General features: G+C 42.0%; 3 protein-coding genes across 4 annotated transcripts; 2 read left to right on the top strand and 1 right to left on the bottom strand.

The window, feature by feature from the left end:
• The first annotated feature begins 532 nt into the window (after positions 1–532).
• Positions 533–19,658, top strand: LOC106655578. 2 transcript variants are annotated; one of them, XM_014376047.2, is made up of 6 exons: positions 533–1,554; positions 14,607–15,132; positions 15,223–15,377; positions 15,908–16,159; positions 16,886–17,926; positions 18,443–19,658. In XM_014376047.2, the coding sequence occupies exons 1-6, from the start codon at positions 1,176–1,178 to the stop codon at positions 18,712–18,714; spliced, it is 2,625 nt and encodes an 874-aa protein (XP_014231533.1). In that variant the 5' UTR covers positions 533–1,175; the 3' UTR covers positions 18,715–19,658. The 2 variants fall into 2 exon arrangements, with proteins under 2 accessions (XP_014231533.1, XP_023315535.1); XM_023459767.1 differs by having other exon boundaries at positions 15,947–16,159.
• Positions 10,752–12,950, top strand: LOC106655579 (ankyrin-3-like). The gene is made up of 2 exons (XM_014376048.2): positions 10,752–10,944; positions 11,015–12,950. The coding sequence occupies exon 2, from the start codon at positions 11,066–11,068 to the stop codon at positions 12,746–12,748; it is 1,683 nt and encodes a 560-aa protein (XP_014231534.2). The 5' UTR covers positions 10,752–10,944; positions 11,015–11,065; the 3' UTR covers positions 12,749–12,950.
• LOC106655580 (26S proteasome non-ATPase regulatory subunit 5) lies at positions 19,653–21,675 on the bottom strand. Its single transcript, XM_014376049.1, has 2 exons — positions 21,245–21,675; positions 19,653–21,169 (listed from the first exon to the last, which is right to left on the bottom strand). Exons 1-2 carry the CDS (start codon positions 21,436–21,438, stop codon positions 19,846–19,848), a joined length of 1,518 nt encoding a protein of 505 aa, XP_014231535.1. The 5' UTR covers positions 21,439–21,675; the 3' UTR covers positions 19,653–19,845.
• Positions 21,676–22,402: the final 727 nt, after the last annotated feature.

Genomic DNA, 22,402 nt, shown 5'->3' on the forward strand with positions numbered 1-22,402 from the left:
TCCTTCCAAAAAAAAGAAGAATTTTTCACCTTCGCTCCCTCTCTCTCTCTAGAATTTATAGATGTACATGCGGCATCGTGGTTCTCGCGCGCGCTGCTCTCCTCACTCGAAAACCTGCTTTTTTTTCCTTTTTTTTTTTTATTAATCAAAAAAAAAAAAAAAAAAAAAAAAAAAAAAAAAAAAAAATCGAGGCCGCTTCCATACATACACACAGGTACAACACACACACACACACACACACACACACACACACACACACACACACACACACACACACACACACACATACACACACATATAACGTGTATATGTAACGAAGCGAGCAGCAGACACGATCGCACTCACATAAGTCTGCTGCTGCCCCTACCATACAGCACGTGGCTCGGCTATTATACACTTGTGCCTGTGCCGCTGCTGAATGTTCGGCCGCCTCTCCGTGTGTACCTGTCTGTGCTTATATGCCTGTCTGTGTGTGTGTGTGTGGCTTTATGGGTAGCCGAGGAGCGCCACACAGTCAGGCCAAGCAGTCAGGGGGCCTGCGAGTATCGAGCTACACCGGCTCGAAATCATTTCTCCTCGGCTTCGACACCGAGGAAGATTTCGTCCGTTGCCCGTTGCTGCTACTCGCGCAAGTCCGTTGTATACAATAACGTATACGATTTTTTTTTTGTTTAATCAAGTCCAGTAGTGCGCGATCGAATTAAATAATTGGAAAAATTATTTATATCATTTTGTCGTGATACGTGGTAGTAAACGTGGTCGAACGGAATTTTGGGGGATCGAAACAAAAAGAAGAAAAAAACAAAACAAGCAAAAAAGTGATGACTTGCTCGAGAGCAGGAGACGATGATAACTTTGTGATCAGTTCGCGGTGGTATTCGGCGTCCAAATTTCTTCTCGGTTGACGGGTGATCGTAAATATATACGTATAATAATACAAAAGTAATACGACAGAAGTGCGCGAGTGACGAATACAAAAAAAGTACACGGATATATGCGAAACGATGCCTCCCAGTCGTAGTTCCGCTCTCTGAATCGGTCCGATTCGATAATACTCTTCGTCTCCTCCGCTATCGCCCCATCGAGATCGCCGTCACCGAAGATCGATACACAATATCCGAGAGACGAGAGGGTTGAAGAAATAGAAAAAAAAAAAAAAAACGAAAAGGATCGAGATGAGATCGTTTCCGCTGCCACTGGTGCTGTTGGTGGTGGTGGTGTGCTGTCTGCTACCGATCGACCGATCGGTCCTGGTCCAGGCCACCGGCGAGGCGTCGTCGATCGGTCTGCACTCGATCGTCCCGACGACGCACGACGACGATGCCGCCGCAGCAGCAGCAGCAGCCTCTGTGCCCGGTAACGGTGATCCGGTGTTCGACGCCTCGGGCAACTGGACGACCCTGGCCGAGGCGCTGGACGTGTTCAGCGCCCGCAATCTGGCCAGGAACTGGGCGCGACGCGGCGGCGAGCTGCTCGGCATCGGGCCCGAGTGCCGCAGGGACGTGACGACCTACCTCGAGAGCCTGAAGCGTCAGGAGCTTTGGGCGCTGAAGAGTGAGTATATATGGAGATACTTTGCTTAGAACGAGTGTGTGTTTACGCGTGTGTGCGTGCGAGAAAAAAAAATAACAACGGAAAAACAGGGTAGAGGTCAATGAAAGAGAGAAGAGGATACATTTAATCATACGGCGAGCTTCGTGCATCATCGAATCGCATGAACTTTCATTACGTATCGTTGCATCGCGAACGTAATTAGCCGGGAGGGAAATGCGCGAAAGTATCGTCTCTTCGATGCACTTTAATTATTTTGCTTTTATTGTTCCTGTTTTTTTTTTTTTTTTTTTTAATTATCCTCTCTCGATTCAAATATTTTCGTATCGACAGTATTATAATACCGAGCGCGTCGAGTGTTGTCTTGCATCATCTCGCGGGTATTACGGGCCCGTTGCGGTCGCTACTGACGCTCGACAGCGAATGAAAAATTCTCCTTTGACGATGTCTCGTTTACGCATGTATAAAATGTGTATATACGAAGTGAAAGCTGACGATTCGAAATATTTACCAAAAAAAAAAAAAAAAGAACGAACGAATACGAAGGAGAAGAAGAAGAAGGAAGGAAAAAAAAGATCAGTTTCGAATTCGGGTGACGAATTTTTTTTTAGAAAATTCCGATATCGTTATGTGCGTAATATTGCCTTCACCTAGAGTATACGGATTTTTAATCGAATGTACAACAAGAAACCCGAATTTTTTTTTCCTTCCTTTTTTTTTAGTGTGTTTTTAGGTGAAAGCTCTCGAGTGTCAGTGTGTGTACGTACGTACGTATCGTCAAAACCGCAATGAGAATACGCGGTTTACTTATCGAAAGCCGATATACTCGTGCCGATTTTATTTCCTTCCCCTCGATATGTCGAGAAACGCGTCTCTCTCTCACCCCCAAAAGCGTCGAGTCACGCGGTGATATCGTGTGCCCAAAAATAAACTTTTACTCCCAAGGTTAGCAGATTCGTAACCAGGCTTGATTTTTTGTGGGTTAAAAAACTTTTCACCCGCTCGACGGGACTCGAGAGATTAAAAAATGTGTGTAAATACGTGACACTGAGTAGCCAGAGCTGCACGCACGGCTCTTTTTTACATAAATATATTTAAAAAAAAAAAAAAAAAAACAGTGAAAAGAAGAGTGAGCGAGAGAGAAAGAGAGAAAAAGGCAAAAAGAGTCGATTATGTCATCTGATATGTCTTAAGGCGGTGTGTATATAAAGTCCTAACCGCGGGGCTCTCTCGCGGTTGTGTATTACGACTCTTTAAAAGAACGTCCAAAGCACGTGAATTCTCTCTCTGTCTGTCTCTATCTCCCCTGCAGAGGCTTTCGACTAAGGAAATTCCGCGCCATAATAGGTGTATATAACACTAACACACATTTAGGCGCCGTTAGATTACACGGCTTTATTTATGTAATAATAATTGCAATTACACAAAAGAACACATACATACACACACAATATAGATATATCTATATGCAACTGTTCGCTTCTATATAGATATATAATGTATAAAAGGATCCGAGTAAAATGAGAAAGTTTTATACATCTATACGACGATCGATGGTGCAACATTAACAAAGTGGCCCCGTGGTGGCCGCCGCCGCCGCTGTTGTTGCTGCGCGCGCGTAATCGTTGCACAGTATAATATAATGTACATTCCGCGTTTATTGTTGAAATGTTTAGGAGGGAAGCAAAAAAAAAAAAAAACCAACGAAAATTTATCGAATAAAATAATACCTATAACCGGGGTACACGCGAGAAATCGGAAATCGACGCGTGTTTAAATATGCGTAAATCCGCGTCGACACCTGATTGATTACCATATACATCCCTTTGTGATTTCGTGTAATGCAACCGCGCGCCGATAGATAAGAGGGCGAAATTTGAATGCACCGCGAGGATAATGTATGGTATTGTGTGCGCGTGTGTATACGGGAATTATATAAACGTAGCAGCTCATTATAAAGGCCAAGCCAAGCGTGTAGTACTTATATATCGCCTTTTAAGCGTTCGTGCGCATACGGAGAGTTTCGCCTATTGCAGAGATAGATAGATTTTCGGAGTCGGTGTGTGTGTACTGTTTTTTTTATTTATTTATATATTGTGCCGCACTTTCGTGCCGCGTGTAATAATAATAATAACGATATAGTGCCGATTGACCCACGCGGGAAAGGCGGCAGTACAGTCCCCTCCCGAAATATATAAATGGTTTGTGCAGCGGCAACGAAATATATAAATGGCAAAAATTATATTGGGCAATTGTGGCAAAGAATCGTGTATGCGTCTTAACCGTCTTACCATTTATACAATTATTTTGACGTTGCCACTTGCGGATTTACAGATAGAGGTACCTCGCCACCTAGTGGCAAGGGCTTAAATTATCGCATTCAAAGTGGTGTCGAAGAACTGCACTAAATTTTGGAAAGAACTAAATCGCGATTGAAAATGCGCTCAAGATTTTTAATACAATTGAAGCAGAAACGATTGATGGTACTGTACTTTGAAACAACATTTTAAAGCCAGATTTAAATGTTAATAAAATATTAAATGTTCATTTTTTGGCCACGAGGCCGGTATTAATGCGTTGAACATTTCTACGAGGGATCAGTATTAAATTTGATTCAATTAATACTGGCTGAAAGATGAGACTTTGAAGGATTTGCCATGAACAAAGAGCGACATTGACCATCGAAATTCTTCGAATGCTCGCGCGCGGCAAAGCGAGCGAAAGTCGCAGACGCAGACGATGCAGCTTTATGCGCTTGCAGCTGCGGGCTGGTACACATTTTTATTTATTTTTTATTTTTTTCAAGTTGCACCGAGACCTGCACCCTCTCGTGCCTTCCACGCTGGCTTAAAATAAAGGTGCACCTGTCGTCCTTGGCGTTTTTATTTTTTGCGCGAGGCATAAATAATATATATTTTCTTCGGTCTCTCTCTCTATTGGGATGTACAGCACGCGGAAGGACGCGGCGCTGTTTACATTTTCAAAAAAAAAAAAAAAGGGAAATCGGTACGTCGACTTTGCCAAGGAAGAGATTATTAATCGCTGAATTTTTACTCGCCTCGACGAAACCGCAAAAAGCGGATCGTCGCGTTCTTTTCATGACCTTACTTTTTTATTTGTCCCGTGTCCGTGTGACCGAGTAAACTCGACTAGTATCATCAAGACTCGATTAACGTCTTCATCGAAGAACAAAAAAGAAAAAGAAACAAAAACGTCAAGAATGAAAGAGAAAAAAAACATAAACAAATACTAAACGCGCCGTCAACGACAACGACCTCTCTCTGGTCACACACTACACTGGCGCGCAAAAAAAAAAAAAAAAAGAGAAAAGATCACTTTCGCTTGTTGTGTACGTACGATATACGTACAGTACAGGACAACCCGGCCGCAGTCGGCGAGCGCAAAAGAGAAAGGCGCCGCCGCGCACTAGTATGCGCGCGCGCGCGAATCATCATCGCGCGCTTTCGTTGCCGGCTGATATGTACGCGTATATTAGCCTCTCCGTCTACTTTACACGACACGCGTTACAACGCTAATGTCTTTCTGGTTAATTTATTTTTTCTTTCTTTCCATTCTTTAATTTTTTTTTCAGCGACGCTGTCAACGCGCGCGCGCGCGAAATTATAACGATTTTTTTTTTCGGCGAGCATGATGATGATCTTCTTCGGGGGCGCGGACCTTGACACGGATCTCGAATCCTCGTGGCGGAATTGAAAATTTTTCGTCGGAATTATAGACCGAATCTTGACCTGTATAATATACGGTGGATGTGTCACGCGTTCGCCAGTGACATTTGACACATTTATTTTCGACGCGAGATTTATATATTGCTATCGATCCTTCGAAGATCGAGCGAATCTTTTTCGTCTTAACAAAAATGAAGGAAAAAAAAACAACAACAACAGCAGAGAAGAATTTAATCCTTTTATTTTCTTCGTATATAGTACGCATACATATGACAAAAGTGACGTTGACGTTGAGGCGCGCGCGACGAAGCTCATAATATGTCACTGTCTTTATGTATAGGCACTAAAATTATTATCCCGTAATATCGGGTATAACATTATACGCGCATTGTGTACGTCGGAAAAGCTTAATTTGTTGCTGCGCGTTACAAACGATGTATCGCCGATTTAATGCACACACACATGCCAAGGCTCCACACGCCAGTATAAGCTCAATCATTATTTTTCTTCTTCAATTTTTTTTTCTCTCGTTTTCTGCGAGAGAGAGAGACAATTGTTTATAGCGTCATCTCTCATTGTTGTCGGCGATCGATCGCAGAGTACATTGAATAATGAAAAAAGGAGAACAACATAAATTCATCTATCGCTCGACACACGTCCGTGGCCGAAACATCGCCTCGAACTGCTTCTGTTCTTTTTTGCGGTCATTCTCGACGTTGCTTTCAATTGTAAACACACGAGCTTTTGATTTTTCACGTGTGCGTGCGCGCATTCGTGTATATATGCATTATATTATATCTTATATACGGTTACATCGCGAATGCGCGTGTATTACGTGCCTCGCCGAGGAATAGGCCGAAATCGCTTTCTCTCTCTCTCTCTATACGTAGCATAATGTGGCTTGAAGTTCGCGTGCCTCACTCCGCGCTGATATTCATATATATATAAGTAATAGAAAGTGCACAGAAACACACATCGCGATAATACCGATACTGACGTCCGATATGACTCGGGCTCGCGGGAAAATATTAGCCGGTCGACGTGCGTAAGTAAATTGTGCGCGCAGAAGTGGACTACTGTTTATCCACGCACGCGCGAGGGGGTCATTATGTAAAAACTGAGCCGCGTATATGTATAGTTAATTTCTGTGGATTTTGGAATCGTGACGTAAAATTGGCGCCAAAGGGTCCGGCTTTATTTATTATTATTATTATATATTGTGTTGTGAATCCGACCCATCGAGTTACCGATTGACGAGGATACAATGACGTTACGAAAATATACTTAGCCTCGCTCGAGCTTGGTTAATATTTTATAATATATCGCCTCGTCGCGAAGAAAAAAAAATATATACTATACATTATGCGACTCGCGCGAGATATAAAAGTCAATCAAAGTCTCGTGAACGCGACGAGCAGAGTTTCATCAGAGCCGCGCTCATCGGCTCTGTCAGTCAGTCGCAGGCTTCGGTTTAATGGGTACGAGATTTTCGTACGCGGGGAGATGCGTCGCGAATTATCGACGGATGCACATACTTGAATAATATTTATACAAGTTTTATTTTTCTTCTTACGACAAAAAGAAGAAAAAAATAATGAAGAAAAGACGCGATAATGAACGCGATATGGGTGCGGGATACACACACACCGGTGTCCCATACATTGTAATTTATTGTCAAGGCTTTTGCACTCGAATTGTGTAAAAAAAAAAAGAAAAAATGCAGATTCACCGCGCGTTAAAAATGTCGCATCCATACACTCACACACACGCGAGAGAGAGAGAGACTCGATTGACACGCGCGCATTATGTATATCATCATCATCGTCGTCGTGACATGCTGTCGACCTTTGACGAGGATGAGCAGCAGCTCCTTTTCACATATGTACTTATTATAAAGACACATATGACTGCAATCCGATTCCACGAGCGAAGGTCGAGCGGGCGATTGCCGGACTCGGGAGAAAAAAGCGAGACATATATTATTACATTTATAATAAATTATATATAGACAATATATATATGTGAATATGGTTTCGCGAGAAACGAAAATTTCAGGATAGACGCGCGTGCGGCGGCGTTGTATTTTTAGATGCGCGATACACGATTGCGAAACGCCATAACGTCGAGTACACATGTACAAAACGCCGAAAAATGCGAGATTACACAAATTATAATATGGATTATTCATGAATCTCGTATTATTATATATATATCCGCGGGCCTGCTCGTCTCTGATCCATCTTCGCATAATGTAATATAATAATATATATACTCGTTCTTCTGCTTTTTTTTGCTGCTGCTGCTGCTCTGCCGTTGTCTAATTTATGCGCGCGCGCGATTACCACAGAGCATTGTTGAAATAATTCACCGTTACAGTGGTGTATAAATACAAATTGAACCAGGTGTAAGAATGTTTCATTCTCTGCCTCTCGTTCGATCGATCCGAGCTTTGATCGGTAAGCGCACGACGCGGCGCGAATGATTCATATTACGCCGTCTAATACACGTAATGTAGTGCGTACCGTTTGATTTTTGCGCCTCTCGATGACATGCCGATATACAAGTAAGCGTGTGTGTATCATGTACACTGTACTTCTAACGTAGCCGCATTCTAATTCTTATCGATGTATAGTAAAGCTCTGCGTTGAAACAAACCGAATCGATTTTTCAGCGCTCGTTCGACTCGTTTCGTATATAATGGGTGTAATAAGTACCGATTTATTTGCCGATTTATTTATTGTAACGCGGTTGTCGTCGCGAGCGTTGGGTCTGTTGGTCTCCGCACGCGGAAATTCGATAAACGTTATACACCACACACACACACACACGTGCGATGAATGAATTAGCATGCCGTGTGTTGTACACCGGGCAACTTTTGCTTTGACATATGTATGTTGCGAAAGTCGATCGACGTGCGCGTCGATCTCAACTTGTATAGTACGCGGCGCATGAATATATGTGTGTATGTATTAATACGATAACTGTTTGCATATTACTCGAGCTGCTACCGTCCACAGAGAGAGAGAGACATTCGTAATGAAAATGTCCATTCGTAGCCGGGGATATACATACGTGTCTAATGATTTTATCATAACGACGCGCGACAATGTATACACAAGTATGATTAATACTTCCGACCGAATGACGAATGCATCGTTATACAGCTGAGAATCCAAGGATTCACCTACGCTGGACAAGATTGGCGCCCCATTGGAAAAATTTCCGAAATTCATTTTGCAGATTTACGAGCGACTCTTTTTTTTTTTTTTTTTTATTATTATTGCAACTCATTTTCGAGAACGCGATTACGAATGTAGCCTCGAGAGGCCCGAAATCTTTCCGATATCATTCGATCGTCGGCTCAAGGATGAGACACGATGCTCTCTCTCTCTCTCTCTCTCTGGCGTCGTGATCGGGTGCGCGCGAACTTTTTTATTAATTGCGGCGAGGAAGAGAGAAAAAAAAAAGATTCGTTGCCTCGTCAAAGTTTGCGCTGACGAGATGATTTTTTGATTTGGCTAGATTCTACATGCCATATAGACGTCAGACAATGGCTAATGAAAGAGGGCGACCTGTTGACAAAACTGCACTTTGACTTATACAATTATTTGAACCTATCCACTTGCAGATTTACCGAAAGAAAGGGACTCGCCATCTAGTGGCAAAAGCTCAAAGTAGTATTATAGTATTCAACGTGGTTGAATCCCAGCCTAAATTATTCGAAACAATTAATTTGCCATTTCATTAGGTTGTCTATAACACGCTTAATATTTTTAAAGTAGCAAAAACAAAACTAGTAATTGTCAACATATTAAACGGTCATTTTTTGGTTACGAGCATTCGAGCATTTCCATTGGAAAATGGGGCATCTCATAGAAAGCCACGTAAAGCCAAAGATACATTTATAGACATCCTTTACAACGTGTACGAGGCGTGACGAGATTATTTTGGATTTTATTTATACGACAATGACGTGGCACCTGCAACCCGGTCAGGTGCACACTTGTAAAATGTACACGCGTGTATATAACGGCATCGATTGCACGCAGAAGCAGAGCTACATATATTTATACACACACACATAAGCGGGTGACCCGAAAAAACACTTTAACACTTCGAAGAGTAAGTGTATACAGAGAGAGAGAGAGATGCAGACACAAACGAAAGGGAATGTGAAATGAATACACTGCTCCGACAGGGAGGGGAACTATATGTGCGTTTGCACAAACCTTTCTCTTTTTCAAATTACTTTCTCGCTTTTATGGCCTGGTGTGTGTGTGTGTGCACAGCAGTGCGCCATTGTATACCCACGCACGCAGACAGACACCTCTTTATCGTATCGAATTCGGCCGAGTCACCGAGCCAGCGCGCCACGAGTTTATCTCGTTGAAACCCTTATACGTTAACCCCTGCGATCTCGAGAAGAAGTGTATAGAAAGAAAAATCCCAAGACCTTGCCAATCACTCAAGGGGATATGTAGTTTTTATACTCAACATAATAAGAAATCCCTGAACTTCTACCATCGAAGTTGGAGCTATAAGCGCAACTGCGCATAAGTGGAGTGGACTTTAATTAATACAAAAGTCTCGGTACCATTACACAGCCGCCGCCGAGATTGAGATAAATAAAACCGGCCCGACGGCTATATATATATATCATAATACACACATACATACGCGCGCATAGAGATAGATTAGGATACAGTAGCGACGTGTTGGTGCAGCGAGCAATTAATGACTTTTATACGCTTATATTACACGTACGTACACGATGTGTGTATATTACGAGATTTCCTTTTCTTTTTTTTTTTACCTTTTCTTTCGACTTCGTATTTCGAGCTCTCGATTCTAATTGCTCTTTACACGACGACGGCGGCGACTGGAGGAGCGAGAGTTTATTGACTCGATTCTTCCGAGTATCCGATTGTAATCGATGCACAATAATCGTGTATATATATATATACGGAGCGCAGCGAGCGAATCGGTATTTCAAATATACGTATATGGAGGCTTGAAGCTCGAGTTCTCGAACCGATTTCACGCGTGTGTATATACCGATTTTGTGTAAATTTACACAACGGTTTCATCCCATTCAAAGATATACAAAAGTCCTGCGCGAGATCTTCTTCTTGGCTTTGTTGTACGCGGCGTTTTCACTTCGTAAATATACAGCGTCACAATGCCTGAATTAGCATGAAGATCAGCCAGGTCGAGTACCTTGATTTAGTTCGATATATAATTATTGTTGTGTACATACCGATCGTTTATCGCGCGAATCTTTATTATTATTATTATTTTTTTTTCTTTCAAAAAGTAATATAATAACGACGAATCGCGCGTACGTTAATACGCGTGTTTACAAGCGCCTCGCTTTCGACGCGCACCACCATACATCACCATTACGCGCGACTGTATAATAATATAACGAGGCATTACATAAATCGGACGATTCGCGAAGCCAAAAATAATAATAATAATAATGACGATGATGATGAGAGACCGAGCTTAGGTATATAACCATATACTGTCGGACAAAATATTAGAGAGAAAGAAAACGGGGGGTCGACAGCACATCGTATCAAGCTCGGGGCAACGAAGTTTAACTACTTGTTACTTTTTGTCTTGCATGAAATTATCTATTCGTTAGATATTATATCATAAGTGTTTGTTGTGAGTTGAAGATAAAAAATTGTGCAGTGAGCTAAAGGTGAGAAAGGAGTATTATAATAAACTTTCACTGCGGTATTCATTGCACGTGCTCGTTTTTTTACTTGCAGTATTCAGAATTCAGCGAACACAAGTTGATAATTGCATCAGTTCAGGTCAAAATGGCAAATAATAACGATGAATACTTAACTTTTCAACAAGAAACGTACGACAGATTAAAAAATATAAAGGATTTGGATACTCGGCTCGTAGAATTTTATCACTTACTTAATGATTATTCTCTTCGTTGTCCGGAAAGCGAATTGTTGGACAGAATTTTTATAGATTTCATGAACTGTACAAGTCTGTTCCCGAGTTCTGATAATAAAAAACGTATATTAGGATTTGCTGTATTTAATCCAAACTTGCGAGTAATAAAATTACTCGAGGCGAGCGGACTCGATATATACGAGGTCGAGTTAGAAGATGGATCATCGGCACTTTATTGTTTGATTGAGGAAGCGTATCTACGTACTTTTGCTGAATTCGATCCAAAAATGAAAACTCTACGGGTCATAGAATATTTTTTGAAAAATCCACGAGAAAACTTCTGTGACGGTAATGGACACACGTACTTACATGCGGCCTGCATGTCTGGCAATGTGACTGCAATAAATCTACTCCTGAGCCGAGGCGTGGATGTAAATCTCGACTCGTACGAGTATTCAGCGTTGCATATTGCAGCCCAGTACCGACATCTAGATGTGGTCCAAATTTTATTGGAACACAAAGCTAATCCAAATCAACCAGATCACGAGCAGTCAATGCCTCTTCACGCACTCGCGAGGCTGTGCCTATGCCACTGCACCAACGGCGTCAGATTTTGCGATAAGAGAAAACCAGTTGATGATATAATTCAAACGCTAATTGAATATGGAGCTAACATCGAAGCTCAAAATCGTCATGGCGATCGTCCTCTGGATTTGGCGGTCTCTCGTTTCGATGTGCAGCTTGTCAAGTCGCTTTTGAAATACGGCGCGAGTCTTGACAATTTGAACGAGGATAAAATGTTCGGCACAGAATTCACATCGATCGAATTAAAAAACTATCCACTTACACTGAACATCATCGAGATGGTACAATTATTGCAATCAGCAGGATTTAAGATGAGATTTGAAACCAGACTCAAGATGTTAAAATATTGGATAAAAGTTCGAGGAAACGACACCGACCATCTGATTCCTGAATTCAGTCATCCCCCAACAGATCTGATCATTGGTGCAAATATTTTTTTAACTCTATGCTGTATTATTAACAATGGGTTTTATATTAAACAAGAAGCTAAAGACTTTTTGCAACAAAAAAGCGATGAAATAAAACAAAAATTTCCAGGACAGTCGAACTTATTTCGGCAAGATCAAGAGGATTTATCGTCTGAAAATGTTTCGAAACTCAAGAACATCATGTTAACCGACGACGTCTCGCTGTATCAACTTTGTCAAATGAACTACAGCAAGGGTTACTCGATCGTCAAAAAATTGAATAATTGGCAACTACCACCAATGGATGATTTTTCGTGTACCGAGATAAACCTGATTGTAAAGAGGCACGTAGCAAACATTCTAATAAGGCCACATTTAGAATTGTTCGCAGCCGATCTCTTCATGACTGATTATTGTAAATTAAGTCTTCCTTACGTCGCTTGTCGACGAATAGCCGAATGTATGAGTCACGAGGAATTACTGAGATTGTGCCACCAGACAGACGAAGATAAATTACAATCGAGTCCGATACGTCACAAAAGGAGATGTGACGACGACGACACCAAATCTCAACCTCGAAGTTCGCGGCAACGAGTGCCATAATCAACTCTGGGCCGTAAGATCTATCACAGGATCGAATGATTGTGAGTGAGTTAGGTATTTTTTTTATACCTAAGTTTTTCAATGTGAAAAAAAACGCCAAATTTCAACGATCACCTTGAATAGTTCTTTTTATAACCTTTATTGACTTATCACTGTATTGTAAGTCGATGTGAAATTTCCTAAAAAATTGAATGATTTATTTATAAAATTTTGTAACATTAAATAAAAATACTAAAATTTAAATGATCTTCTTGCTTTAATATACTTCTAACCTTTATGCTGACTTCATGTTTCTCTCTGAAAAAAGTCACGCGAAATTCGTCACCTAATTGATCGACAAGTGTCTAAGACTCATTTTATGACTATAGTCAAAAGAATTATACGAATCTTTGGAAAGGAGGAATTTTAGTCTAAATTGAAGTGAAAGATTATCATAAATATGATCGATTCCGATGTATCATTATACTTTACTATACCTACTAAAATCAATTGTCCACAACACCTATCAAGCTATTTTTTCGATCCTCTAGCTTTCTCAAACGTTCTTACCATGAACCATTGCAGAAACGAGCGTAACACGACGCTAGTTTGAATTATCGTTCGTTCGCATATAAAATGAAAAACCTTCACACCGCACACCGAGGAAACTTACGTAAAGAGAGGATATTTAAGATATCGGCCGATCGCTTCGACAGCTGCTACGGCTAATTAACGATCGATGCATTATCTTTATGCATTTTATGCTTTAATATATCTTGGATATCGAGTGCGCGCAAATTTTCAAAAAATTCAATCTCCGCACACAAAACGTTTTTTACGATCGTGAGAGGCCTTTTTAATTTTACTCCGCGGCCGTATGTCGCGTGAAAATTGACTCGCGTTACGCGCCGTAACTCGAAATTTACGATCCTTCCGATTTTTCCTTGTGTATATCGAAATATCGTAATATCTGACGCAGTGTATGCCAACGACCTCGCGCAATTTCGGTCGTGTGGGTCTGTGTGAGTGTATATTAAATCGACGAGTCGATGAACCGAGTACAGCCGAAGAGGCGCGCGGGCGATTTATTTTTTTTCACAAATAATTTTGCTGACACGATTCGTATATACGAGTGTGCCAAGTATATATATCCAATGCACTTGAAACGTATTTACAAAATCGGTGACGAGGAGAAATTATCGAAGGTCGTCGAGTGTGCGGATATACATTTTATATACTTTCGGTCGAGAGAACTCGATGACTCGGTGGAATTCGCGCGGTAAGACAAAAAAAAAGAGGAGCAACAAAATTATTGAACGCAGTGCGTTTACTTCCCGCACACGCGATCGTATTGCCGATGAAAATCGAACGACGCGATAATGCACCTGCACTTTTATTTATACGCATGGTGAAGCGCGTCGTTTTATCCGCGCGGAAGCGCAACGCATAATTGCGTTGTTTATGTTATAGAGAAGAAGAAAAGATGAAGAGCGAGAGGAAAAAAAAGGCGGAGAAACTCGCGCTTGTATTACATGTATATATACTTTTACGCTCGGCTGATTAATTAAAGGATAATTTGTGTGTTTGTGTGTACATAGCCGAGTGATTTTCAGCCACGCGAGTCAAGTCGAGTATCATCGGGTGCCCAATTAAGCTGCTAAAACTCGAGTGTGTGCGTATATAAATGGATTGCACTGTACACACGAGGAGTATATTAAATCGAAAGTGGGCGCCGAGGAACTGCTGCTTTTTTTTTAATGACTTATATAAACATCCGCCGACGCGATCTCGTCCGGTCAAGTGTGAAAGCGTAGTCTCTCTCTTGCAAATACATATAACGAGCACTTGAAATATTTACATCTTTTCTTCCTTCTCCCAGTGGACGACGCATCGGGCCGCTTCACCAACGGCTTCTTCTGGGGCAACTCGTACTACGTCGGCTCGGCGACCGAGTGCGAGTTCATCGGCCAGGGCGTCTCCAAGAATCCGTCGCTCACCAGCAGCAGCAACGTCGAGACCATCAGCGAGGCCGAGGAGTTCAACGCCGAGCCGCACAAGAAGCGCGTCACCACGGGTAATCGGGGCTTCAGCGGCCAGTCGGCCGGTCAATCCGCGGCCAACGTCGACGCGCTACTGACCTCGGCCAATCTGCTGCTGGACGATCGCTCGCCCTACCCGCTGGGCTTCTTCATGATGCGCATCAACGTGAACTCGACCAGTCCGCCGCTGCAGCGACTGCTGCATCTCGGCGTCTGTCTGCCGTACTCGTGTCGCGCCGCGGACGTCGAGCTGATCGCTCGGCTGTCGGCCGGCGACGCGGCGGCCCGCTACACCCGCGTGGAGAAGGTACGCGACCAGCGCAATCCCTACGACATGTGGCAAGACTCGGTGTTCTGGGTTCTCTTGTGAGTTATATCATACTCGTATACCAAAAAAGCTCATCGAGCTTTCCATACTCATGCTTTTATTTTTTTCCTCGTTTCTCGTTCGCGCAGCGGCGTCAGTGCCGTGGTGCTGTTCCTGCTGATCGGCGGCACGAGCTACGACGTCTACCTGAGCAAGCGGGCCAAGCGCAAGCAGCTGGCCTTCGATCTCGAGCGCCACATCAAGCTCGAGCAGCTCGCCGCCGTCAATTGCAAGCTCCAGAACGGTAATGATTGTTTTTTTTTGTTTTTTGGCTTCTTCCTCTATGTATACTTTCCTCTCTCTCTCTCTCTCTATGGCTGTCTCTTTATCGTGCATATTTTCATTCATCATCATTACACGATACGATACACACACACATAATACACATCTGTAAATTATCGACAATATATCTTTACACTCGAAAGGCTCATTTCTATTGTGTAGTTATATTACGAAAGCTGTAAATATAATGCGTGTGCTTTTGTGAAAATTCTCTCTTATACTTTCAACTTATTTTCATCCGCTCCAGTAAATATGAATTAATTATCTTTCAAAATTTATGATAAAATCACGACAACACGTGTGTTTATTGTAATCCTTACTATTGTATTTTTTTTTCTCTTTATGTTTTCTGCTCGAACCGAATAAAAACAAAAAATTACGAATAACGACAACAATTTGAAAAAAAAAAAAAACAAAACGAAACGAAACAAACAACAACAACAAAAATCGTTATCATCATCCGATCCCCGCAATCGTGTGCGCCTCGCTCAGCCGCCGAAGCTGAAGGTAGGATCTACATTGCTGTTCCAGTAACGGAGCCCGTGATCAACGGTAGCTCCTCGAACGGCGCCGCCGTCGGCGCTGCTGTACCCATCGGGGTCACCACCGTCACCAATGGCTCGGCGGCGGCGGCAGCGGCTACTTCGACGGTGGCGACGACGGCTTCGTCGAACTCGCCGGTCAACAACAACAACGATCACGAGGGCAGCCTGCGCCCGCCCACGCCCGATTTGCAGAATCTCAGTACGTATTATATAAATATTGGAGCTTGCTTCCCAAGTTGTTCCGATCTATATTGACTTTAACTTTGGTTCTTTGTGTTTTTTGCGTTTAAAAGCTTCCATCTCGAGATAGAAAATCGTAAAGTTTAGAAACGTGATGATAAAAAACGGGAAAATCATTTTTCAACAAATTTAAGGGGACACTTGTGTTAAATCCCGTGTTATCCTATAAATTGAAAAACATGAAAATGAAATGTTAAAATTGAATTTTTTTGTTTGGGATGTAAAATTATGTTTCTTCAAGTCTTTTTACGTAAGAAAACATGTCTTCAGTACCATTTATTATTCAAATAAGTGCAAAGTGCACCAAAACTTAAGATAATGTTATTACAAAAATTTCAAGACCTGTAGGAACAAAAACTCCATTCTGATTCATGCGGCACAAAGCTTTGCAATGACAAGTAAGTTTTGGTGCACCTTGAACTTATGTTTTCTGATGTAAAAAGACTTAGAAAAACATAATTTTACATCACAAACAAAAAAGTCCAATTGTAACATTTTATTTTCATGTTTTTCAGTTTACATGACAATATATAGGATTTAACACAGGTGTAACCCCTTGATTAAAAAAAAAAAAAAAACCTTTTGAACCGTACGATTTTCTATCTCTAGATAGAAGCTTTTAAATACAAAAAGCATGCGTATGGATGTTTTCAGATTTTTTTTTAAAAACTTTTTTCGTTTACAGACGTGTGGGAGGAGCTGCTGCTGTCGTTCTCGGTCAAGGAGAACCTGCGCGTGATCTGCGACAAGGAGGTGGGCCGCGACACCATCAGCACCATCCACGGTCTGCGCGCCCTCTCGATGCTCTGGGTCATCCTCGGCCACACGTGCATCGTCGTCTTCAAGTACTCGGACAACACCGAGTATCGCAAAGTCGTCGAGCGCCGTCTCCTCTTCCAGACCATACAGAACGGCGCCTTCAGCGTGGACACGTTCTTCTTCATGGGCGGTCTGCTCGTGAGCTTCCTGTACTTTCGCACCAACGCCAAGGGCCATCTCAATCGGCTGACCCATGGCAAGCGCGGCTTCGTCCCCGGCCTGCTGCAGTTCCTCGGCTTTCTCGCCTATCGCTTCTGTCGCCTCACCGCGCCCTACATGTTCGTCCTCGGCGTCACCGAGATCTCCATGAAGTGGTTCAACGCCAACTCGGTGTTCGAGCCGCCCACCGCGGACCACGAGAACTGCCCCAACTACTGGTGGCGCAATCTACTCTACATCAACACGCTCTACCCCGTGGACCAGATGTGCATGCTCTGGAGCTGGTACGTGGCGGACGACACGCAGTTCTACATAGTCGGCGCGGTGATCCTCATCTTGGCGACGAATCATCTCAAGTGCGCCGCTGTCACGCTGGCCGCACTCATGCTGAGCTCGTGGCTCACCACGGGCTACATCGCCCTCGTCAACAATCACATGCCCAACACGGACGACCCCTTGGCCCTCTTCGACAAGATCTACGACAAGCCCTGGACCCGTCTCGGGCCCTATCTCATCGGCATGGCCCTCGGCTACGTCCTCTTCAAGACCGACTGCAAGGTGAAGATGAGCCGCGCGACCAACTTCATCGGCTGGCTGCTGTCGGCGGCCTGTCTGCTCTCGCTGCTGTACGGCCTGTACGAGGCCGAGCTGTCGCCGGTGACGGGGGCCGCCTACTCGTCGCTCAGCCACACCGCCTGGGCGCTCAGTCTCGCCTGGATCGTATTCGCCTGCAGCACCGGCTACGGAGGTATGCGCGCAAGAATCTTAAAAAGTCTTACAAATGCGCGGATACTTAGATTTTTTAAAAATTCATAAAACCTTGTGGAGACTCGAATTTTTTAGCAAAAGTGTTGAATTTTTTTTTACATTATTCATATGGTTGCCCGTAGAGTTTTTTCATCACCATGACTTTTAGGGAGCATTGATACCGATTTTTTATCAACACTTAATAAATCTTAATAGCTCTTTAAAACAATTAATGTCACTTGTAATTTTATTTTTTTAATTAAATAAGCGATTTTCTTATCCGTCTGAATAATTCAGAAACTAAATATCAGGTTGCACATAAATTTTTAAAATTTATTTATATCAATTAAAGCTCTTACATATTTTTATTAACTCTTAAAAGTCATGGTATGAAATCCGAACATTTATAAGAATTTTTAAGAATTAATTTAGCGATAAATTTCCGTAGGGGACGCACGCGAAAAATTTCTAAACAAACGTATATCTGATCCTGTTGCATTTTTTTTTTCTTTTTTAGGCTACGTCAACAGCATCCTGTCGGCGCCGCTGCTCTATCCGTTCAGTCGGGTCACCTACTGCGCCTATCTCATACACCCGCTCACACTGCGTCTCACCGCCATGAACATGGACTCGCCCCTGCATCTCGGCAAGGACTCGGTCGTCATCACGTTCTTCGGCCAGGTCGTGGCCTCCTATCTGCTCTCGTTCGTCATCTCGGTGTCGTTCGAGGCACCCGTCGTCTCCATGCTGAAAATCCTCTCGCCCAAGAAGAGGAAACGAGTGCAATGAGAGAGGAAAACCCACACACACACACACACCCGCGCAAAGAAAATAAAATGCAACGAATATATTTGATAAATAATAGGGGGTCCCCCTCGTTCGTGTCGATCGGTTACTATACATTATATAGATGAGAGCTCGGACAGAGATTATTATTATTTTTATTTATCGATCGAGATCGACGCGAAAGCGGGGGGTCCTGCAACGTGAGATGTCACGTTCGAGATTATTGAAAGACCCGGAGCGCGTGAAATTTTCTTCGTTTTATTTCGTAAGGCATCATTATTATTTTCTTTTTGTTGTTATATTTTTTTTCCATACCGTCGTATACGAGGGGATATTATTATCGGAATCGAGGAAAATCATTCGAAGATTTTTTCGCGTATACATGTGTGTATTATACAGAGAGAGACTATATGCGATCGTTTTAACTTTTGTTTCCCCCGCCCGCTCGATTGCGCATCGAGCGAAATTCGGAAAACCAAAATTATTGTGTAATATTGGTCGCGAGGACGATATTATTACGTAGGAAGAGCGATGAGAAAATCTCAGTTAACCTTGTACAAGTTTGTTTCTTATTTTTTATGACCATTAAGATCTAAGTGTAATATATTAAAAAAAACAAAAAATCTCGTGTTTAAGTGTGTAAATGTCTCGCTAGTAAAAATTCGTATTTTTTATCTAATTTACTCTTAATTAGTTTTTTTTCAGTCGGATCGTTGACTGAAGCTCGTGTATCGTTTCTATTCGGTTTTACAACAGGAATAGTTGATTTGTTTTTATTTTTTTGTATTAGCGCTCCGTTGCTCCACTCAAACTGTCGGAGCAATTATGCCAACATGTACTTGTATAGATAAAGAGTTTAGATTATAAGTGTATTTTATATGTAAAGACTTGTAACTAATAATAATTATTAAAAGTACATCTGTTGAATAAAATCCATAAAAGACGTATTAGGAACGTTACATTTATTGAGTCTAAATTATGAACTTATACCAACTTTCTTATTACAAAATATTAATTATGAAGTCGATTTCTTATATCAATATGTAATTCAAGAACAGAGCAAGACCATAAGTTTATACTGATTTGTTTGCAGTGATTTGAACATTTTAATTAAATTTAACACTGATGATTAATTTATGAAGCTCCCTCAAAATTTACCTCGTAATCGATATCAGATCCTTTGTAGAAAGCTCCTTCTTGTACATATGTTTTCAGTGAGTCTAAGTTTGAGCTGTCAATGACATCAGACTCGCTCAAATTTTTTATCATAGCATACTTTGTTTCTTTGCACTGTTTGCAAGTTTCATTTCTTCGATTGAGTAAAAATTCCATCATTCCAGGGTAATTTACAATACTCTCTTGACCCCACTGTTGCGAAGCAATTTCAACTAAAACTTCGTACGCTGCATTTCTCAAGTCGTTAAATGGCAGTCTACTTATATCAACAACCAATTTCAAAGGATCTTCACCCAAAGCATCAAACCAAGATTTAGTCAACGTTACTATTCTGTTGTCTTGTTCACTTTTGTCAACATGGAGAATTTTTGCTAGATTAGAGCAAGCAGATATTTTGACTTCTGCTGTAGAATTCTGCATCAGCTCTCCTATTTTTTTCATAGCCATTGGCATCACTTTTAGATCTTGTAAAGCATATTTTGATTGAACAGTTTCAGATATGTATCCAAGAGTGTCGAGTGCTATTGGTAAAATTGCCATATCATTTCCTGATATGAGATCAAATAATGAAAGAACTGCAACTGGATATTTGGCGAATATTTCATAGGGATTCGATCGCGCAGTGCATCCAAAAAACTTAATTAACCCTGGAATGAATAGGGCATCAAGTGGTGATTCTTTTGCATGTTCAATTTGATTTGCCATCTGACTAACGAATCCACGTTCATTCAAGTATTTATAACCGTCTTCTGTCAAAGCTAAAGGTATGATCAATTCTATAACATTTAACTTAATCAATACATCATCTGAATTTATACTATCGATTAAACTTTCCATAAAGCCAGATTCCACTGATGCTGCAAGAGCTTCTTTACTAGATTTGGCAACCTCAATTATAACTTCATAAACTCTAAATCTGACGGTTGGATCCACGGATAAGAGTTTAGCGATGCTTCTCATAATCACTCCGGAGTACAAAAGTTTTGGGCCTTCTGGAGCTTTACCCACTCTTTTAATAACATTCATCGCTAGGTTAGCAACCTTGAGTTCAGCATCTCCGATTCTCTGTGTTACGCTGTTCAACAAATTCACTCTGGCTAACAGCAAAGGCAAACCATTTGCGTCTGATGCGACTTTCAAGATTTGTTCCAAGCTGAGTACTCTCGGCGCCACTACCCTGCTGGACAGTAATTTCTCCAACTCGGCGACGTAGTTGGTCAAAATCTCCTCTGGCTTCAGAGCTTCCAGCAGCAGCTCGACCAGCGAGCAGGTCTCCGTTACCCTGTCGTAAACGAGAAAAAAACGAAATCAAATATTATGCATTCGAACGAAGTTGGCCGGCCGAAAATTCGCTTACTCATCGTCGTCGGACTCGAACTCCTTCCACAGCTTCTCCAGATCGAGCCGCTTGACGACGTTGCGGGCCTCCTCGGCGCCGAGGGCGTGAAACTTTATCTTGAACTCCGCCAGGTACGATTGACGGGGCTCGCCGGCCGGGCTGCTGCGAAACTCGTCGATTCTCGCGGCGAACCACGCGTTTGACTCGACCATTATATTTTAATGCAGGCTGCCTGATGTATAGGTTGATCAAAACAAACCGCGACACACAAGTCAAAAAAAGAAAACAACACAAACAGAAGAGCCACTCGTGTGTATGTCGCACGAAAAAACACTTGAAAAATTATATTTTTCGAGGGATCTACTGCGCTACGTGCGATCGACTAAGTGCACATTTTTGTCACTGTGAATCAGCTGCATCACTCGGTATTGTTTACCGCTTATAGCAGGCCAGCTGATGCTCTGCGCGTTTTCATGCTTTGACAATTCGCGAATCGCGACCGGCTTCGCGTGTCGCCGGTCGCGCCGTCGCGGCAGTGCTCGCGAAGTGGCAAACGCGCGAGATTCAAATTTTTAGATAATGCAAATATGCAACAAATTATAATGGAATGATCGTTAATCCTTTCTTATAAATCATGGAAAATCGTGTTATTTATAGTTCTCGGATATCAAGAAGACAGGAGATGTCGAGCTTTGAGAGTTGTGTACAGTGGATTGCAGACATACAGGCGTCGCTTGTGGAATAGACTCCGCAAGAAGTAACTTTATTTTCGTCAAACGCAAAAAATGTATAGAATTACGACGACTCAAAGACAAATAATATTTGCCTCTGCTCCCCACAAGAGACTAGTAAAAAAAAGTCAGCTTATTTTGTAATTGCAGCTGCTTAATGAACGATACAGAGCAGATTTATTATTATTGCATCTCGTTGCATTCTTAATGTCAAAATGAAAATCTCACAAGTGTCTCCTTATATTGAAAAAAAGTAAATAAATGAAAAAATAGTTGTGTATGGACGGGACTGTGAAACTTAAAAAACTATGCCTAAAGTGCAATCCTCCTCTAATTCTATTGACGTAATATTTAAATCGTAAACCGTAGCAGCTGATGAACAAAGTAAAATAATGATACTGAAAAAAGCAAATATGAATGTATGCCTACCTTTCGGCCTTAATAT

Source organism: Trichogramma pretiosum, unplaced genomic scaffold (genome assembly GCF_000599845.2).
Source record: "Trichogramma pretiosum strain Unisexual culture from Peru unplaced genomic scaffold, Tpre_2.0 scaffold120, whole genome shotgun sequence".
NCBI lineage: Eukaryota > Metazoa > Arthropoda > Insecta > Hymenoptera > Trichogrammatidae > Trichogramma > Trichogramma pretiosum.